The 22,215-nt window shown below is 35.6% G+C and overlaps 2 protein-coding genes across 4 annotated transcripts; one reads left to right on the top strand and one right to left on the bottom strand.

Annotated features, from left to right (window-relative positions):
- The first annotated feature begins 14,880 nt into the window (after positions 1-14,880).
- LOC131603162 (polyadenylate-binding protein 2-like) lies at positions 14,881-19,871 on the top strand. 3 transcript variants are annotated; one of them, XM_058875433.1, is made up of 6 exons: positions 14,881-15,038; positions 15,163-15,268; positions 15,865-15,935; positions 19,074-19,265; positions 19,354-19,490; positions 19,580-19,871. In XM_058875433.1, exons 1-6 carry the CDS (start codon positions 14,991-14,993, stop codon positions 19,626-19,628), a joined length of 603 nt encoding a protein of 200 aa, XP_058731416.1. In that variant the 5' UTR covers positions 14,881-14,990; the 3' UTR covers positions 19,629-19,871. The 3 variants fall into 3 exon arrangements, with proteins under 3 accessions (XP_058731416.1, XP_058731417.1, XP_058731418.1); XM_058875434.1 differs by having other exon boundaries at positions 14,883-15,038; positions 15,166-15,268; XM_058875435.1 differs by having other exon boundaries at positions 14,932-15,042; positions 15,166-15,268.
- Positions 19,872-20,715: 844 nt separating this feature from the next.
- On the bottom strand, positions 20,716-21,960 carry LOC131603161 (protein EXORDIUM-like 2). Its single transcript, XM_058875432.1, has one exon. It carries the CDS (start codon positions 21,874-21,876, stop codon positions 20,968-20,970), a length of 909 nt encoding a protein of 302 aa, XP_058731415.1. The 5' UTR covers positions 21,877-21,960; the 3' UTR covers positions 20,716-20,967.
- Between the last annotated feature and the right edge of the window lie 255 nt (positions 21,961-22,215).

Below are 22,215 nucleotides of genomic sequence, written 5' to 3'. Positions count from 1 at the left end.
TATTTATCAAAGAACCGAATCGTTAAGTTATTTTTCAACTTTTTTATATAAAAAAAATTAACTTCTTTTAACAGACATCTTTTGATTGGTGGGAGGGTTGTACTTTTGAACTCTATTTTGTCTAGCATCCCAATTTTTTTCTTCTCCTTTTATAAGGCTCCGAAAGTCATTATCAACGTGATCATTTCGATTCAACGGTCCTTTCTTTGAGGTGGTGAACAAGACAAGAAGAAGATTAGTTGGATTAGTTGGGATAAAGTGTGCTTTTCAAAATAAGAGAGGGGTTTGGTGTGAAGCATTGTGGGAAGTTCAATTTAGCGCTTCTTAGCAAGTGGAAGTGGCGCATTTTGAACAAGGAGAACTCCTAATGGACTAACTTTCTTTCTTGCAGGTATGGTGACATTCAAAGAGCAATGCTTAAGGCTCTGTATTTTCATTTGAGGAGTTGAGTCTCTCTTTGGTGGAGGGGCCTTTGTTCAGTTGGTTGCGCGGATTCGGGATCGTCGTTTAATTGGTTTATATCTTCTATCTCTTGCAAACTTGGAATGAGAATGTTTTTGGAATTTTGGATTGATGTTTGGATAAGTATAATACCGCTTAGAATTCTTTTTCCGGATTTACTCCTTATGATGGATGCTCCCCATTCGAAGGTGGCGGATATGGGTAGTTGGAATGGTGACAATTGGCTTTGCTCTCTTCATATTTTCTGTGGATCGGAGGGCCGAATAGCCGCGTCACAATTGAGTAATTTATTGAATATTCTTCTCTCGGTTCAACCTCGCTGCTTTCTCGAAGATTCATTTGTGTGGTGGAGGAATATCTCCGGTTTCAAGGTGAGTAATGTTTATGACCCGATTATGCTTTGTGAGTTTCTGATGTCGCTGTTGGATGAATCTCTTTCTTTAGCTTTCTCTCGTTTATGGAAGTCTAAGGTTCCTAGTAGAATCCATCTTTTTGGTTGGACGTTGATTTAGAATAGACTTCATACGAAATTGGAGTTAGTAAAATGTGGTGTTTTAATCGCCTTTCACTTGTTGGTGTGTTCTTTGTGTTGTCGGGTTGAAGAGGATTTTGATCACCTTTTCCTTCATTGTTCTATTGCTAGATTATGGTGGAGTAAATTGTCTATTTGGCATTGGATGGATGACACTCCTTTGGCCGGAACTATTTTGGAGCGACTTTCTTTATTCGATAATTCTTGTAAGTCATCTTTTCAAATGGACTTGGGTTGGTTTTTTGGGTTGAATTTTTGTTGGGTTCTTTGGAAGTGTCGAATGAAATCATTTTTAAAGGCACTATTTTGTCTAACTTTTATGGGATGGAATTGATTAAATTCATCTCTTGGGAATGATTTATGACTTTCTTTAAAATTGACTCTAGTTTATCGTGGTTGGATTGATATGTCGATCCGAGACATTTCTTTAGTTGAGGGCTTGTTGGTTTGTTGGCTAGTTTTATACAGGTGGGGCTTTTGCCCTTTTTTAATCTTTGCTTTGTAATTGTTTGGGTTAAGCATCCCTAGTGGTTTGTTTTATACGGGGGACTTTTCCCCTTTGATTATAAATAAAAAATAAAAAAAATTCATTTTCAGTTTTGGTTCGGTTCGATTTCAATTATGGTTCGATTCTAAAAGTGTTTGTGCATTATAATTTGGTTCACTAACTAAATATGACGGTTCGTTTATTTTAATTTTAGTTCGATTCAGTTCGGAAGTTCAATTCAATTTTTGAATTTTTTTTTAACAACCCTAATGGATGCTATGAAACTTTGGTTCCTTGTAAACGCGTCTTTTTTACAAGGCTTTGTTGTTTCCTTTGGTTTTTACAAGGTCCTTTTAACTATCTATTCAACATTTTAGATATGACTCTTTGTTGTTGTAGTTGTTAAGTTTTGAAAAAAAAACCGGTCATTTTTTTTAATTATATTGGTAAAGATGATGAAAAACATCTGAAGATGAACAATAGAAAAGAAAAGATAAAACTTCTCATCTTTGATTATACATAATTAACTTTTGGAACAAAAATCCAACAAATCACCTTTATATATATATATATATATATATATATATATATATATATATATATATATATATATATATATATATATATATATATATATATATATATATATATATATATATATATATGAGGAGGGATCAAATTACACCCGAAGAGTTACACCACGAGTTACACTCGTTCAATAACTACATCTCGAATTAATATTTTTTAAATTCAACTGTTGGATTGAAACATCATATCATATAGATCTTACCTGTAAAGTTTGAGCTTAATCTATAATGATTTACTATGTCATTGAATCACATCAAAATTAACGTTATATGAAAGCTCATTTTGACGTTAATCTTTGGATATCTTGATGATATAGTAAATCATTATAGATTAAGCTCAAAATTTATAGGTATGATCTATATGATATTATGTTTCAATCCAACGGTTGAATTTAAAAAATATTAATTCGAGATGTAGTTATTGAACGAGTGTAACTCGTGGTGTAACTCTTCGGGTGTAATTTGATCCCTCCTCATATATATATATATATATATATATATATATATATATATATATATATATATATATATATATTTTGAGAATAATCACCTTTAAATTTTTTTTTTAAATAATAAGGTTATCATATATCAAAGAAAACAGAACAAAAGGAGAGGGGGGACCAAACCAAAACCCTCTCAATGAGATATGAACCTAAAGAAAGGCAAACCTAGCTTATTCTTTACAAAATCTGCCCTCAAAAAAATTAGAAATACTACTATAGTTAGTGTAAGCAGTAACCGTTAGCCCTATGTTTGCTAGAGAATCCGCACAAGAATTACCTTCTCTGAAAATGTGAGAGGCAACAAAGGACAACCTACCAATGATATTAACACAATTTAGCCATCTAGTACGAATTTGCCAAGGAACCATAAGAGGCTTGGAGATAGCCCGAATAACCGCTAACGAGTCCGATTCTAACCAAACTTTCCTCCAACCCTTCTCATGAGCGAACTCTATAACTAACATAGCACCAGAGAGTTCGGCAATGAGAGAGTTTGAGAAACCAAGGAAGTTTGCAAAAGCACCGAGAAATCTACCATCGTTATCTCTAGCAATTCCACCACACGCCGAGGGACCCGGATTGCCAAGGGAAGCACCGTCACAAATGATTTTAATCCAACCCCACGGAGGGGGTTTCCAAATAACTTCCACGATTTTTGGGGCACTAGGAGGTTGGATAATTACTCGAAAATTCTTCAAAATCACAAAATCCTGCAAATTAGAGAAAGACTGAGGACGGAAGTTGTTACCAACCAAACCACACGCCGAAGCAATACCCGCAATAAAAGAAGCCGGAGAAACCCGAGATTCTTTAAATAATTTGTATTCAATATATGGACCGTAAAAAATTTATAATAATAAATTAAATCTATGATTAAAAGTGACACCTTTCCCACCCTAAACGCCGCCTAAATTAAATGGTATTTAAGTGTGTCTATTAATAACTCAACTCTCTTTTTTGGAAACTTATCCGATGTGTCTTTCACCTACTATAGTCACTATTCTAATACATGTGACTCGTGGTAAAATTGTGTAAGTAGTCATGTTGAAAAATTAGTGTATTGAGATATAAAAGTTCAATGTGAGTAATTTTTCCGTGTAGTAATTTTAGATTAGAAAATTTTTGTGAAAAGATGATTTTTCTAGATGGCAAGCCTGCAAATATATCACTTAAGAAAAGTGGAAAGTAACAAGATTCATAGTAAATTTTCCAATTTTTTTATTGATCGAGTTAATATATTTACGGCACAAAATGTTGAAAACTCGAATGAGTTCCAAACACTAAATAAATGCATATAATTAGTATATTGACTAAAGTAAAAGTAAGAACCCCTGAATATAAGTTGTTATTATCTCCTAATATTATATAGGAATAATATTACATTCGAAATTAATATTTGGAACTTTGAAAGAGAAAAAATCAATAAAGACGAGCTCTTCTTTGATTCTTTTCAGGCTACTTGGTTAACATTTGCGAGCCAATTGTTAGTCCACACAGATTAAGCCAACTCACTCATCAGGGAGCGAATATTTCAAGGTCAGATACATAATGGATACAAGTGCTCCTAAGATGTTAATAGTCGGGCGCCCAAGAATGATGTTATATGATGATACAACGTCTATAATGAGGTAGCAGACGACAATTGCCCATGCGTCATTTCCCTCTCCACATGTGAGTCAGTTAGTGAACCTGACTTTCCCAAGGGAGATGTGAGTCAGTTAGTGAACCTGACTTTCCCTCAGCCCAAGAAGCATAGTATCCCACATTCCCCATGTAGGGACGATAAAAAAACTAATGGGCGAAGAGATACCTATCTTTGAGAAATATTCTATTGTCACCTCTTCTAAGGAGGTATAAAGAAATCACTTTAGATGAGGCCTTCTACAAATTTAACACTACAAGGATCTTGATGGATACCATGGTATTTGCAAAAGAATACAATAATTGGCGGACATCCAAAAATATCTAAATCAAGTATAAAGTAAATTTTCTCTCCCTACCAAAGAGTTGTCTTATCTCCTTTGCATCAACAACATATAAGATAGCCCATGTATCGATTAACTTCCTTTACTACATAGAAGACCCCGTTTTTGGAACATTTACCCTCTTCAAAACTTAAGTTTTACTAGAAGATCAACAAGTCTTCCTTTGTTGGAATATCTTTTAGACTCAAATTCTCAAAAGAGACGACATAGTTATGTGACTCCCGACTAAAGATTATTGGGCCTCAGCACGAGTCTTTTCAGCATGATTTGTACCATTTGTAATGCCTCACACTGCTTTTGGAATTATCAACTGACCCCACAAACCAACACGGGTTGTAACACCCTTCTAAACCCCCGCGACAATTTATAAAATAATCAGAGTAAAAACATATAATCAAGGGTGCCACAATTAATTTAAACCAAACATGTGTCAATTATCATGCCTTATTAGAAACGATTCATCAATTGAATCACATCATGTTTAACACAGCGGAAAGTATACATCACCAAATTAAAGTAATGGAATAAAACCAAAACTACCAAAATAAAGTACGCAACTCAAACTCTAACTAAATTGTTCCCCAGTGTTACACTATCAGAGCATGACTGACACAACATCGAACTACTGGATGAGCTCTATAAGCTATCCTCACCGATCAATAGGCCACTACTCCTCAATCTGAAAATATCAAATGTAAGGGTGAGTCGCATCCGAAATTAATAAGTATTATATATTCATCAACAGCAAAACATCATACAATTATTATTATTCACCCAATTATAACATGTATTTCAGATACACAACAGTTAATCAAACACGCAACATTATAACACTGGATAACCTTCCATTCATGTTATAATCAATCATACACCTATTGCAATGCAACTATATGCATGTGGTACCAATCATGGAATTAACCCATCTCACCGATCCACCATCATCAAGGATACGACTACCTCCACTCACTAATTCCACACAATGGGAATTAGCTACCACTATTCCATCTCCATCGGGATATAGCCACCATTATGATTTAGGAACGAATGCACACATATCAAATACTTACTACATCACCGATCTGATGAACAACATCGTCTCACATAACTCAACATAGTTAACACCAACAAGTATGTACATGTATCATGCATCATGCAAAGCAAATCAATCATCATCATACGATCAAAACAATCACCACATGATCACATTATACACACATTATCAACATCATAAATCACATGATAATCAAAATGATAATGGCCATATTTTATTTTAAATGTTGATTTAATTTAATTGATGGATTGTAGCATTGTGTACATATGTGTGTGAATGTAACAGTGTGTTGTTATGGTGATGTAACCACTTTGAATACATTGTGACTAATATTCATAGATGTGTTAAGTGATGTGATATCCATGATATGTTGGGATGAATATATATACTATTTGAATGTGCCTTGTTGATAATGATCATTTAAATGTGTATGTATCGAGATGTAGATTTAATAATGATGATGCTAGAATTGAGTACATGTTGATATAATTATGTGTGATATGATTGTGGATGGTGTTGAAACTGAATATATCGTTTGATGTTGCTTTTGGTGAGTTATTGGTGATGACCTTGTTCATTTTGATTTAGTGGTGATCAAAATGAACAAGGTCATCACCAATAACTCACCAAAAGCAACATCGAACGATATATTTAGTTTCAACACCATCCACAATCATATCACACATAATAATATCAACATGTGCTCAATTCTAGCATCATCATTATTAAATCTACATCTCGATACATACACATTTAAATGATCATTATCAACAAGGCACATTCAAATAGTATATATATTCATCCCAACATACCATGGATATCACATCACTTAACACATCTATGAATATTAGTCACAACGAATTCAAAGTGGTTACATCACCATAACAACACACTGTTACATTCACACACATATGTACACAATGCTACAATCCATCAATTAAATTAAATCAACATTTAAAATAAAATATGGCCACTATCCATTTCACCAATTCATCATATAAAGCTTTAAATCAGCTTCGCAGCGCTCAAAACGACGCTCAAAACGAATGTACGGTTTGAAAGTTATGACTTTTATAAAATATTTTATTTTTCAAAAACAAACAGTGGTAACCGGTTACCCAAACCCCAGTAACCGGTTACTGCATCCCAAGTAACCTAGAATTCTATTTTTAATAAGGGTAATCGGTTACTGCCATTTCAGTAACAGGTTACTGCCTCCCAGACAGTTTGGTAACCGGTTACCCAAACCCCAGTAACCGGTTACTTCGTACCAGTAACCCCAAAATCCATTTTTTTACAGCAATTCAGCTTCTCTACCAATCCAATTTCGTACCATTACGATACCGAAACAACACCAAATTACATGTTATAACACCATTCTAACATGTTTCAAACATCAATCAACAACAGACATAAATATTATCATCCAAATTCATCAAATTCACATAAAAGTTATAAGATTACTCAAAACCTAACAACCCCAAAAACCCAACACATACAATTGAATCAAACAACAATTCTAATTCATTCTACTACCCTTGATTGCATAATAATCACAAACCCAAAGAGTCCCCCTTACCTTTGATCGGAGCTTTTGAAGGTTCTCTTCTTCCTCTTCTTCTCCTCTTTCACGTATCATTCTCTTCTCTTCTCTGGAACTTTGATCGTACAAAATGAATTCCTCTTTCCTCTTTTCCAACTTCCTTATTATTTTATGAAAATAACATTATAATTAGTAAAGGGCTTTACTAACATAACACCCCCTTCCTACTAACATCACACGTGGCCCAATAGCTCTATTTCTCAATTTAATCCAATTAAATCAAATAAAATGCCGAATAATCCAAATAATTAATTTAAATTATAAATAAATTAATAAATGGAAAATATGGGGCATTACACGGGTCTTTTCAGCATGATTTGTCCTCACTCACACGCTTCACGGGAAACTTCTCAGAAGGCACCCATCTAAAAATTGCTCCAAGTCAAGCACACTTGATTGTAGAGTTCTTACGGAACGGGCTACTAAAAAAAAGATGCATCTTGTTGGTATAAGTAGTACCTATCAATCCTTATTAGGCATGGTGTCATACCCCAAAATTTTCCCATCACATTTCAATATATCTTGGCTCAAGCAGTCTCCTCAGGCTCATATGATAACCAATTGCAAGCATGTTCACTCTCCTCCTAAACAATAAGGACCAAAACTAGGGTTTTGTTTCTTTCCAAGAAAAATCAACTTCTGATACCTCAAGTGGACTTCATGGCCTCTCATATGATTCAAAGGATACCCACATAAAAATTCAAGCTTCAATTCCAAGGATTGCTCAGTCAACTGCTCAGAAAGACAATAGTCGACTATTTTGACTTAAAAGTCAACTGTGGTCAAAGTACAGTCAAAATTCCTGATTTTTGGCCAACATCCTCATTTTGAGGTTTCATTCATCATTTGATCCAGGATTGATCACGATTCATCAAGAAAAGCTCCAAAATCATCAAAAACCTAAGTTTCTAAATTAGGGTTTTTAAGGAGAAAGTCAACCCAACTTTGAATAGCCATAACTTTCACATGGAACATCATAAATTTCCCATCCAAAGCTCACTTTGAAGGAAATTGAATTCTCTACAACTTTGTCTCTCTAAAGCCAAGTCCAAAAATGCTTCATTTGGGAGATATGAGCAAAAACATTACAGGTCCTTCTAGAAGATCGCAAAAAGCTATTTTTTGTTAGGAGCAATATCATCAAGATAAAATCTCCAAATGGAAAATAAGTTTAAAAGTGGCTTTTAGAGGACATCTTGGGCTTTCCAAAAAGTCCTAGAACACTTCCATATGAGAAATATTGAATGAGTTATGGCTTGCACAAGTTGGTCGATTTTTTAGAATTACATGAAGCCCTAAGTGATAAAATTTATACTTTTGAGTATTGGGCCCATGAATTTGTATTATCCACGTGATATTAAGCTTAAAAGAGGCCCAAGGATCAATTGATATTTATTTTATTTCATTTATTTTTGAATTTGTTTATTTAAATTCAATTTAAATCAAATAAAATCAAAATAAAATCATAGCTTGATGCTCAAGGATCATGTGATTAATTTCTAAATATTATAATCAATCCAAAATCATCTTGGGGACCAAGGAAAACGTGAAAATATTTGGAAAGGAGATTGAACAATAACAAGAATTTATGCAAATTTCATTCAAATCTTTTTCCAAAATTTCTCTCACCAATTACTTGATTCCTTTCCAATATTTTGCCCTAATCCTCATCACTATATATTGAGAATATTTTCATGCACAAGAGAGGAGGAAAGAGAGGAAAAAGGGCAACATCGAAGAACTCTCCATAAAATTCAAAGAACTAGGGCCAACTCAAGAACGCATCTCCAAGCGTTTTCCATCGACTTCATTGATCCATTCATCCCCCTGAGGTGTCAAAGACTCGATCCAAGCATTCATACAAGCCCAAAGCACGTCAAAATCGAGTCGTTCATTACCACAGTTATTCACGTTTTTTTTTGTTTTCGAATATTTGAATTCATGCATCATGGTTTAATTTCGTCCGTTTATAACTCTTAATATGTGTCATTAGAATGTGTTGGACGCATAAATCGTAAGCTTTGTGGCAGGAATATGGAAACGCCATTGATAGGGCACCATGGAACTCCTTCTTCGGATTCACACTTCCAGTGGTTTTTAAGAGAAATGAGCGCCATATTTGGCTTTAGGGGATCTTAATTAGCCTGTCTGGGTTATTATCTTTTGTTGCTTGAACGTTTTTGCAGGTTCATGATCGTGAACAGAAAAAGCTTCAGATTCGTGTGGAATCCGCAGGTAATTTCATAACTGAATACGCATGTGTTTCCGCAGGTTCATAAGAGGGAGACGATGACGTGGAGGTTTGAAACCTTGACCAACGCGTGCGCCTTCTCAATTCGCCAGTCAACCACGCCCACTCTCTTTCCACTTCTAATTGGCTGCAGGCGTAGCAAGAGGGCCCCAGTTTGACATCAATTTTGAATTTGCCATTTATACTTTTGTTTTTCATATATGTCATTTGTTGTATGCTTATATGCTGACTAATTGTTCACAGCTCAATTGGCTAAGGACTCCGTTTGCAGGTAACAAGGCTTGGGTTCGAACCCTGCCTAAAACCGTTATTTTTACCACTTGCAAGCTTTTCAGATCCAGCGTAGCATACCCAGGCAAAGGCACCATGCACCTTCATTTCCAAGCCCTTTGATCAACCCTGATGGTGATCCGATGCCCCAAAATCTGCAATTCCACCATGCACCATGAGAGGCTCACCACACCTGATCAGAGCTAAGTTTTTTTTTTTTTTAAAGTTTATTTTTAATTACATAAACCTTTTTTGTTATTTATTTATTTCTTTTCTATCTTAATATTTTTATTTAAATTACTTAAACCATCTTTTATTTTGTAAATAATATTTTCATGACCTTTGCATTCATTTAAACGAACTTTCGATTTTTTAAAAAAGTTATTTAAAGATATTAAATTATTTACTTTTCATATTTAAACCAGTTGCTTTAAACCCTGACTTTTATTTTTGGCTAACTATTTTTCATCATGACTACTAATCACTGTTCTCCTTTAACCCTAAAAAGTTGTTTCATTACTGGTAGGTGTTGCCCATTAACCCTAGTCTAGGTTTTTACCTGTTTCTTTTATTAACCCTGGTTAACTTTTGTCCCATTCGGGGTTTGCCTTTTGCCTTGCCTTTTTATTTGTTTGCCTAAATTTTTGATCTGTTACATTACAATTGTTGTGGAACTTTAATGCAATAACATTTCTCTTCTTTGTGCCTAATTTTCAGGGTTAACCAAGATCCTTCAGCCACGCGCCACACCAGATCAAAAAGCTAAGTTTCTAATTTTTTTTGTTTAACATCATTTTATTTTTTTTCCCTTTTGATTAAAATAGGGTTTGCATCAATAGTCAATGAATCTGTAATACACTAACCATTATTTATTTTCCTGTTAATTTTCAGAATTGATCAAGGGTTCGAGGAAAATCAAGGCATTCAAGGATTTGGATTAATTATTGTTCCCTCTTATTTTCTGCCTTTATTTCCCCTTCTCCGCAGGTGTTTATTGTAATAGCGTAAGACTATTAAACTGTTTTACTTTTCTGCTGTGGTTAGTAATCCTAGGGAGTGCAACCTTGAATCGAATTAGGATAACTAATTACAAGATAAATAATTGAATTTAATCACTTGATTGTGCACCCACACACCTTTAGGGTAACCCTTCTTGTTGCCTTATATTGTTGCCTGTTGCCTTATTATTGCCCGTTGCCTTCAAATTGTTAAATAGTCAAGTCCCTCGATTCCGAGGATACCTAAAGCAAAGGTCGCCTTATTCATTGATATCATCAATTTTGTCCCTCGAAGTTGCCTCGGTAAAACATGATGATTGTCCCAATTGCTAAGGTATCCCCGCATGATGCCTAAAAACTTAACGACTAGTATATCCTTCCCTTAGACTACTTGCCCTCTTTATGGCAGGGACAGTCTTGTGGCGAACGATAATATCGATGACCCTTTTAAATCCAATGAAAGGACTACCTGCCCTCTTTATGGTATGGATAGCCCTTTCCCATTAAAGTCTAAAAGAACAAAATTCTTAAACTTAGGGTAGTTGCTACTAATTGCTTGCTCTAAAATTACTCTTCACACCTCCTTTTCAAAACGATTTCCAAAAGGCTACGCTTATTTACAAGCTAAAGTCCTTATTCAAAAATCTTTTCTAAACACACACGACACTTCAAACATTTCAAACAATTCAAAAGCGAGCTAAGCAATTAATAGCCCATGGATAACCATGGATACAAAGGGTGCTTTAAACCTTCCCTTTGTATAACTTACCCCCCGAACTCAAAGTCTTTTAAAAAGGTTTTTTTATGTTCTTTTAGCCTTTCTATAAATTGGATAAAATAAAAGTCGATGGCGACTCTTGCTTATCGCGACATTTCTTTAAAAGTTTGTTCACCGTATTACACATGGTAATAAAACCCATACCCGCAGGTATCCACCTAACCCCCCCAAGTTGACGGGGAAAACTCGTTTTGACAGGGTTTTAATTTTCTCCGATTACAAAATATGGGAACAGATCGGGTAATAGGGAGACTAGTACCCACCCCAAACCCGCCCTCGAATCCTCCCCGTTTATTTCATTATATACATTATTATATACATTATTACATATTTAACCCTAATTTATAATACTAAATATGTGTCCAATGTTTTGATATTTTGATTTGTATTTATTATTTAAAATATTTGAAATGTATGTATGAAAAATTTTATGACTATTTTATTTAATTATTTATAATAATTTGATTTTGGAAAAAAATAAATATTTATATTAACAAATTAATTTCATTAAATGGATGGTGACGGGGCGGGGATACCCGAACCCATTTAGAACGGTTTTGGGTTTTAATTCTCCATTCCCGTTTGGGTTTGGGGGAGGTGAAAACTGTTTCCGACCTGCCCTGTTGCCATGCCTAATCCTTATAAGACATCTTTCAACCATGCAGTCTCTTCCCCGCACAGCCTCATGATCCCTCTCATTTCAATGAGGCGACCACTCCTCGCTATCTTTGACCACGAGTTTTACATGCGGTGCACCCACCCACTGCCCTCTCCGACCTTGGGTGTTACATCAGGAGTCTGATGGGTCACCGAGAGAAAGCGATCTTTTAAATTCTTCCAATGGTAAGGATCCTTGGATGTACGAGATACAAGAAATAAATTGAAGAATAGGTCAAGAGACTACACATTCTCTCTATATTCTTAGCAATACTTAAATTCCATAACAAAGGCCCGAGCATACATGTGTAGTTACGAATGAGCAATATTGAGACGCTTCCCACTAAAGGGTAACCTGAACTTCAGTCGGGAAAAAATACATTCATAAAAAAGGAAAAAACGTATTTCAAATAGTTTTAAACCCTCTTTCTAACATCAACTTTTGAAACTGACCAATTACAAGAAAGACCACTTCTATTTGAGCTTCCTCAACCTTCTCGAAATTATCAAAGAAAGGAATTGTTCCCACCAACTCAGGATCTACCTAGTGGTACATTCCGACATCTGCCTGCAACAATAAATATGCACATCCTCATTTAACCACGTCTTCCCAACTGTCATGTAAAAGGTAACACCGATCAAAAACTTCATTATTGCTTTTAAAAATAAGATGATATATAAGTTCAATATCACTAAGGTCCCAACCATGTGCCGCCTTAAAACTATTGGTAAAGAAGAGAGCTCGTCGCTCATCTCGAGCCTCTATGGATGCATCTGGATTAGTATGAGACTTGATGGAGAAGGCAAGGCAGACAACCACTTCCCTGAAATCCAAATTATTGGAGTTACCCTCTCTAACTTCTTCAAAGGTACTGAGAGGAACAACCACTATTTACAAAACCTCTTCCAGATCCTGAACTATCACTTATCACAATAAAGTTAGGATTAATGTTGTTAACTTTTGAAGGTTTAGTATTTGGAACATCAAGATTCTCATAAATTGCCAATACTAGATAATCCCCCCTCAGCTTCATTCACATTGTCAGGAACATTTTCTAAGTTGCCCGTGATGAATACTAGAAAAATAAATAGCGAATGCAAAGGGAAATGGGTTAGAAAATGGTACCTAAATTAAAGGTGAAGCGAAGAAACTACTAAGGGCAAGAGGAACTTGACAATGAGTATGAACTAGGAATGATAAACCCAAACTTGAAGGCAATATAGAAAAAGTAGGAACCACCATAACACAAGGGAAGAAGAATGGGTTCACAAAGAATTTAAAGTTCTGTTATGAGAGGGAACAAAAGTTATTTGAAAGGCCAAAGCAACTCTTATATAATGGAACAGGGTAAGTAAATCAACGCTGCAAAATAAAAGAAAATGGAAGATGAAGAATCAATGGTCCATATGACACCTCAAAAATGTAACAACACTTAAGTGTACTCTAGAATCATAGGAGAAATAGCCACTCCATAACCTAGGAACCTAGGGTGCACGTGTGAGAAAAACCTGTAAAATGTCTCAATGATAAGGATTGACATTTAATGAAGTTGTCTCTAGACCTTTTCCACTTCTCAAAATTGGATGGTTAGACATACCCAGTTCAACTCTTTGAAAGGCTTCCCATGTTCTACACCATAACAAGCTCTAGGGGAAACTTCTCTAGGGCTAATTTTCGACCATGGCATAAACACCACCACGTGAGAAATAAAAGGTACGATTGAACCCATAATTCACTTTATTTATTTTTCATTTAAAAAAAGATTTGGGCATTGGAATTCTAACCTTGCAAGTTCATCCCACGCAACCGCACCAGGCAACTCACACCATCACATTAAGGATTTGCACCAAAAATTCTGGTTCCTAAGTAGAACAATTTGTATGATACGAAGTATCTGCCAATTATATGTTAATTTGGATAATATTGTTTGACCATGTAACCTCATTTTTGAGTTGATGTTAATTATCTTTGAAAGGGTCACAATTCTTTCACATTCATGCAACAATCATATTTGGATCCTATTCTTTAGTCTATAATCTTAAATCAATGAGTGGAAATTCATAGCTTTCTAGTTGGATAAAGAAATATTAGTGGTAACAACACTACTAATGTTAATGGTAAGTGAATGTTGATAGTACTCACTCTTTTGCTAATGGTTCACCTATATGTAGAGGTATCCCTAGAGATCACAACGATTTTGTGAAAGTTTTTTTCCTACAAAATTAGTTTAAGTAGTTCGATTTATGACTCTTAAAATGAGTATTTATTTGATAAGTGTGTCATGCACATTATTTTAAAAATATATTCTCTATGTACAATATAGTCGATAAATGCCATACAAACTATATTGTTATACTACTCAATGGTATTTCACAATATCCTAAATTTTGTTGTTTGATTTATATTTTACTTTACAAGAATATTTGCTTTATAAATATCAACTTATTTATATTAATATATAAATATAAATATTTGCTGTTGTTGTTAGAATTTTTTTATTGTTGATTATGCTTCCCATTAACACATAAATATAAATAAATATTAAGTACTCTAACTCTCAACTGTTGTCATAAAAAATCTCTCTAACTTTTGAGTAAATATAATTTCACCTTCTTTATAAAAAGTTATTGTAAATAATTACTTTTTTATTTTTACAATAATATTTTTGCACTAATGTAATTATAATTTTTATTTTATGTGTTATTTTTCATTTTATATTAATGACAAAACAACTTTAAAAAGAGTGTCCGTCAGAAGGAGAATTGTTGGAGAAGTGGAGGGATTGAAACCGCAGGTGACGACGGCGTACCTTCTGTGACGGAGACATGGAAAACGATGACGTTGATATGGTCGGCGCCGACAACAACGAAGCCGTATGTAATATTTTCCGTTTATCTCATTGTCGTTATCACAATTTCCCTTTCATTTTTTTGCGGTGTTTTTCAGTCCCAAAAACCCTAATTATGATTCACGCATCAATGTTGATTATGATCACAGCAGGATTTGGATGACATGAAGAAACGGTTGAAGGAAATGGAAGACGAAGCGGCTGCTTTGAGAGAGATGCAGGCCAAGGTCGAGAAAGAAATGGGATCCGCGCAAGGTGACACCTGTTTGTCCCCATTTTGGTTGAGGGTGCTTAGTTTTATGCTGTTTTTGTACTTAATTTCTATTCTGTGAATATAAAAAAGAAATTTTTGAAATTTTTTTGTTAAAGTTTGTTGATGAAAATTTTGAAGATTTTGTTAACTGGATTTTGTTCCTCATGTGAAAAAAGCTGTGGGATTAAATTGGCCATGCTTGATGTTTGTGCTTATTTTGTATTTAATTTTATAACCTAGAGAATCAAGATTTAAGATTGTTTCCGGCTTTGGTAATGCTTTGCATGGTGCCATTGAGTGTTTGTGGACTAACTTGGCTATCTATCTATGATTAGATATTTCATTGCACTTCATTTAGATTTTTGTGTAGTGTAATAATGCATGCCAAAAATCTCCCAACTTTTTTTTAGTTCTTGGTTGATACTAGAACAAGTAGTGCATTTTGTTTTTTTAATCTCTGTCTTTTTACTTATAGTCTGTCTTTCTCATTCTCCTCTTGCACTTGCACATGGTGTGATCACTTTACTTTCTTACCGTGCAAGATATTTCATTTATTTATATTATTGAGCCTTTGTTATTGATTGTTATCTCCAAACAGATCCCGCTAATGCTTCTGCTAGTCAGGTCAATAGGGAGGAAGTTGATTCTCGATCAATCTTTGTGGGCAATGTGAGTTGTCTATTCCCCTGTTTATGTTAAAATTTTCTATTCTGTTTGTTAAGTTGTCTTATTGTCATGTTTCATAATACGTGTCGTGTATATGGATGCAATTAGCTTATATATTTAGTCCCAAGTGATCCGTTCAATTATAAGAGCCACTGTATATATTTGTATATGCTGCTTTTGGGAAGAAATTGAAGATTTTTGTTAAGCCCGGAGCTTACACCTTTATATTTTGTTTACATTAATTGTAGAGCAGGTTTGGGTTTAATCTTGATTGTCTCTAGCATCACATTCACATCATTGTACATATTTTGGAGATCATTAAACCATAATCTTGTATAAAACATTTGTGGTTTTGAAATTACACACATTGTCACCTGTGTATGCATGTCTGTGGAAATGATGTCGTTAGAATATGGTAGGTCTCCCAAATCATTAGCTAGTCATAATTTTTCTTACCATAAATTTTCAATAGCAAGATCAGGAAAATCTGCAACCTAACTCAGATTGAATAGCAAGTGGCACTGCTATATATTTTTTTAATTTGCGCTGTTGTATACTGCTTTATACCATTTTCCTGTTGTTTAATAGGTTTGCTATAAAATATGGTGAGCGCCTTTGTTGTTCATGTGTAGCATTGTTTATTAGTGTAAATGTTACATTTCTGATATTGAGGGCTCTATAATATGCACAATTGACACAGTGCAGGACAATGCATAGTATAGAATAGAGTATATTGTAGGGGAATTGCATGTAGACGTGATAATGTGAAAGAGGAATATTCTTAAGGGTACTTGTTACTGTTTGTTCTCCTACTCAAAGCCACTCCCACTGGAGACGCATGAGCTTCTCCAAGTGGTGATTGTCTTCCTATTTCTGAGGCTCAGCTACCTGATCCCCCAATTTTCTTGCCTCTGGTACACCCCTCTACCAAACTACTTCAATTTTGCCAGCTGTGTTGTTGGACAAGTGAACCTTAATCTCCCTCAAATGTGTATTCAATTCAACCTTGGTAAAGTTTTTTTCAGGAATTCATGTCACTATGTTGCTTGTGTTGTGTCAATGTCTCTCCCTTTCCAAAATATTCTGTGAATGATTATTTTTAAAAAATCTTTTCTTACATTCTTTCGAAGGTTGTCAAGATCCCGTAAATCATATTATTCTGCAATCTCACTACCAATGATCTGAATCGTTTGCAGAATCACCTATTGGAAATAGGTTGCTGCAAAATTGCAATCAATCCTTAAATTGCTCGATTCTGTGTGATCCTGTCCATATTTGCTTGGGTCATGTCAAGCCCGCGAGTAGCAATCCTGGTGGTTCTATTAAAAAGTAAAAGTCCTATTTATAAATATTTTCTCATTCAGTTTGAATCGTCTCCCTCCCTCACAATCGTCTCTGCCTCTTGCGCTCCCTTGCGACCTCCTCTTTCTCTTCTAAGACGTGCGACAGCTGATGATGCTTTTGTTTTTTCCCTGACTCAGTCACGCGCATAAGGCTTATCTTCCTCTCCGATTCTACTGTTTTTAGTTTTTTTTATTCACATCTAAGATGTTTTACTGTTTCTTTTGGGAAGTTATGGAGAAGATGATGAGATTAATGAAGATGAAAGAGTTGATACTACAGGGGATGATACAACTAATTGGTGCATTTTTTATTTTGCTTGTCTCTTCCGATTTTGGTTACGATCTCGCTACCCCCTCCCGATCTTATGCAAGATCTCGATCCTAACAACCTTTACAAAAACTCATGACTATCAAGATGGTGATGTTGATGATAGCTTTCTCGAGGCCATTCATAGTTATTCACTTGGACCTTCCCATTCTGTCCTCGCGAACTTCTAAATTCAGACTAATTTAATTTTGATTTCAACCAGATGTTTTTCCGTTCTGTTTTTCATCAATTGTTGTTCACTGTCTTTTTATATGCTTGACTAAATTCAGCTATCAGACATTTTTCTAGTATTCTTAAGCCATAGTTCTCCATATTTGTTGCAGTGTATTTTCACCACTCTGACCATTAATCGAATGGTAAATGCATTTGTCATTTAGCCTTCATTGGATTTATTTAACTTCTATAAATTGAGCTCTCACTTTTGAGTGTAAAGTAAGATATCTCAACTATTGACAGCAAAAATCAATTTTAAAATTTGATAACATTTATGACTTGTCATTTATGTGTATGGAATATCAATCTTTGATTTTTCAATGGTTGATATTTCTTATTCTACCCTCTAAGGTTTATAAGTTCACTATAAAGGAGTCAAATTCGTCTTCAGTTCACTATAATACTCAATCGTGGAAAGTTTGAAATCTGTAGATTATGGATATGTAGGTAGCGAGAATTTATTTGTTTGATGTTGAATATATAGAAATATGATTGTGCTTTGTTGGCTTTGTGCTTTGACATAATGTTTGACTACAATTGCAGGTTATGCTTCCATCTATAGTTTCTGCTCTAGTCATGCTGCAATTGGAAGTATTTATGATATAGATATAAAACATATAGCTGGAGAAAAAAAAATATTAGTATCAAACTAATGAAATAAAAAAAAAGAGCGGAAAAACAAAAGATGTAACACTAACAAAAATATTTAGAGGGATAGAAAAGGGGATAAAAAAGTTTACCTGTTAGATATTAGATATTGAGTTGAAGAATGTTATGTTTATCGTATGGAGAACATATGGATTTCAACATTGAAAAAAATAAGGGAGAAAGAGCAAAATAGCATAATCTATTATTTAGGGCAGTAAAGAAAGGAATTTAGGATGGAGAGTTTTATCTACTAAACTTTGTGAATTTGTGGCCGGATGGATGGACAAAGGAAGGGAGTTGCAGATCGAGAATTTGGAATTCTACTGGTGAAAAGAGGACACCATATATAGGTAAAGGACTGTATATTGGTATCTGCAGTTTTGATTGCAAAGGCCGACGACACTTTTGGTGATGCTTAGTGCTCAAGAAATTTATAGGCATTATAAAACATTTGGTTGGTGAAATCTGACATGATAAACGCTTTTCATTTTCTTGCTGAAGTTAACATTGTTTCGCCTAATTTGTTTTCTTTTGTTAAGGCTGTATCGGATTGTCGATCAATTTTGGCTGTGCAGTCATTTTATCTCATGACCTTGATATTTCCTACAGGTGGACTATGCATGTACTCCCGAAGAAGTGCAACAGCATTTTCAGTCGTGTGGAACGGTAAACCGAGTCACCATTCGCACTGATAAGTTTGGCCAACCCAAGGGTTATGCTTATGTAGAATTTGTTGAAGTAGAAGCTGTTCAAGAGGCTCTTTCCCTGAATGAATCTGAACTGCATGGACGGCAACTGAAGGTTATTACATCTAGAGGCTTCTGCTTTTAAAAAAAAAAGTCTATTCCCCTCTCTGCAGCTATCTATACTTATTCGGACTTTTTTGCAGGTTACTGCTAAGAGGACCAATGTACCTGGGATGAAACAATTTCGTCCCCGTCGGCCTAGTAATCCTTACATGGGATTTCGAGGCAGAACTCCATATCCACCTCCTTTTGCCTATGCCCCTGCTCCTTATGGATATGGGTATGTTGTAGTCAGTTCTTTCCTTTACAATATACTCTATGTTTTCTGTGACAGTGTAGACTAAGAGCATTGTTTTTGGTTGATTGTAGAAAGGTTCCAAGGTTCCGAATGGGGATGCGCTACAGCCCTTACTATTGAATGGATTTATTGATTATTGGATGGATGGACTGATATAATACTCTTCTCCTTCTCCCTCACATGTTATCATGGCTGATGTTTTGGCCTATAATGAGAGTATTATCTTAGGTGGTAACCTAGACTGAGGTTGTTTGTTGCGAGAGGATTGAACATATTTAAGAGTAAACCTTGTAAACTTGTGGTGTTTTCTTCTGTTTTTATTTAGTGTTTATATTTATATATATTCAAATGTTCTTTGTAAAATTATCCATCGTAAAAATGGCTTAATATACAGAATTGGTAAAAATGGCTTAATATATGTCTTGGGACACATTTGGTAAACACACGTCATAGGTATTCCCGTTTCTTTCATATTTGAATAGGACTTTGTACATCTCTATGACGTTTGTTCTGTCTCATTGATACAATCAAGTACATGGTGTAATTTATGAGTGTACCCGAAATATTTAACTACACTGATCTCACGATTCCACCCTCAATAATGTGATCCAATTCTTGCTTTAGTATTATCTATAAGCATGCAAATCCAAAATTACAGACCGACTATAATTATTGGAAACAGAAAGAGACGTGGCATGGTCTATAATATTTGAAAACTACGTATGGTACCATCAATTTTTACTTATTTCACGGGAAGTGTACTAGAATTTTCAACTTTGGTTGAATAGAAAAAGTAATGAGGAAAGCTACCTCACCCAATCCTCACATATATATACTATTAACAGTGTACACTGTATATAGTAGTAGAGCTTATCCGAAGCATGATTGCACAGGAAGAGGACCCACTTAAAGCAGAAAAAAAACAAATACATCCTTGTCTTTTTATGCCGAATCAGATTCACTCACCTCACCAATATCATCATCACTGCCACATCGTCATAATGGTCTCCCCGGCCCCAAGCATCACAAAAGAAACCACCACTCCATTATAGTAGTAGTACTCTGCTTTGTTTTTTACCCAAAAACCATCAATGTTATTCATATATCTTTTCTCATTTATTTCACAACCACCTCACTTTACTCTGAAAAAAATACACACTTTACAAAAGAGAAACCACCCACTATGAGAAATGAAAAGAAATGTCACTTTGAACATATAACAAACATTATATTAATGATATGCCTCTCTTTTTTCCATCGTTTTTCAGATTTATAACAAGTTTATATAGTAAACATTACTTTTTAGAAACAGAATTTACACGTCAAACTAAACGACAAAAGCTGCTTAAAAATACACTCCTCCCACCAGCCAGAGCATCATTCACCAGCCCCGTGTTTATCCACTCACCATATATATCTACACCACATTAAGCCACGTGTCAGTTCACCGGTCCCCCCCTCAGACGAGAGTCCTGCATGCTGATGTCTGCGGGTCCCACATCGCGGGAAGAAGGTACCTTCTCCCGTTAGCACCGTGCGCATTATAACTCGAACCAGTAGTTTTATCGACAAGAACCCGGCCAGCATAACCCGGGTAGGCCCCACTACCGAAAACCCCCGTACAAGCTGTAACAGCTTCTAGCGGCGCCGTCGCCGGCCCCTGGAAGTATCCGTTGTTAAAGGGATTCGTGACAGTACCAGCCAAAAGAGTGGCTAAGTTGATGATCATTCCGTCAACACCTACGTCACCGTTAGGTGCCACGAGCGGGGAAGTTTGTGGTCCATAAATAGGCTGGTGGAAAGGCCACGCGCATTGTCCGGGACATAGTGTCTCAGCGTTTCCAACCCATATGTAAGGGGTTCTCGCACTCGCACCACCCTTGCCATGTTGAACAGATCCGTGGGTCCCACAGCGACTCATACAGAAACCGTCAACGTTAACGTCTTTCGCGGTAAGCACAACGGTTATGGAAGAGAGTTCGTTAAATTTTGTAGCTAAAGCGAGAAGATCCTTTCCCTTTAGATTCTTACCGAGAGTATAAGCCGGATGCAAGAACTGTTTCCCTACGACTATGGTAGACAATCCAACCTTGTATTTCTCGGTGGTCTTCCACCATGCGGCGGCGGAAGGGAGAGGAGCACCGGTGGTGCTAACAGAGTTGATGAAATCGACGATTATCGATCGTTGGATGGGGGTGAAAGTTCCGTACCATATGAGATTAACGGTGATGCGTCCTTTAAGGAGTTGGCCATTATGATATTTGAGAACTAGAGGCTGTTCTTGTACAAGCTCTCCCACTGTGATTGTGGGTAACAGTACAACGAGAGCGAGTACAACAGTAATGGCAAGTTTGTACTTAGAAGCCATGTTTTAAGAATTGAGGATTAGAACGAGAGAAAGAAAGAGTGAGAGAGAAGAATTTGAATGTGAGACGCGATTACAATTGGAAACTCGAAGGGGGTATTTATATACCCGGAATGAGGAGACAGCTGTGAGAGAAAAGGATGATGAAATTTCCGCGTGGGAGTTTATGATTTGGTGGCTTGTTTGCCAGCCTGTGAGAGTTTGAACCGCGTGACGTGGCAGTCTACAAGTACTACGGATGACTAAGACGTAGATTAGGTGAGATTACTGATTTAACCTCGGTTCGATTTTGAGTTCATGATCCCGAGAAATTTAATGGTTGCTTGCTTTGCTAAGCGTTTC

This window comes from Vicia villosa, linkage group LG5 (genome assembly GCF_029867415.1).
Source record: "Vicia villosa cultivar HV-30 ecotype Madison, WI linkage group LG5, Vvil1.0, whole genome shotgun sequence".
NCBI lineage: Eukaryota > Viridiplantae > Streptophyta > Magnoliopsida > Fabales > Fabaceae > Vicia > Vicia villosa.
This window is presented reverse-complemented; position numbering and strand designations above follow the sequence as displayed.

Coding starts and splice junctions, on each gene's coding strand:
- LOC131603162 (XM_058875433.1), top strand. CDS start 14,991: ATGGAAAACGATGACGTTGATATGGTCGGCGCCGACAACAACGAAGCC. Junction 15,039..15,162: donor GCGCCGACAACAACGAAGCC/GTATGTAATATT, acceptor TTATGATCACAG/CAGGATTTGGATGACATGAA. Junction 19,266..19,353: donor TGCATGGACGGCAACTGAAG/GTTATTACATCT, acceptor ACTTTTTTGCAG/GTTACTGCTAAGAGGACCAA.
- LOC131603161 (XM_058875432.1), bottom strand. CDS start 21,876: ATGGCTTCTAAGTACAAACTTGCCATTACTGTTGTACTCGCTCTCGTT.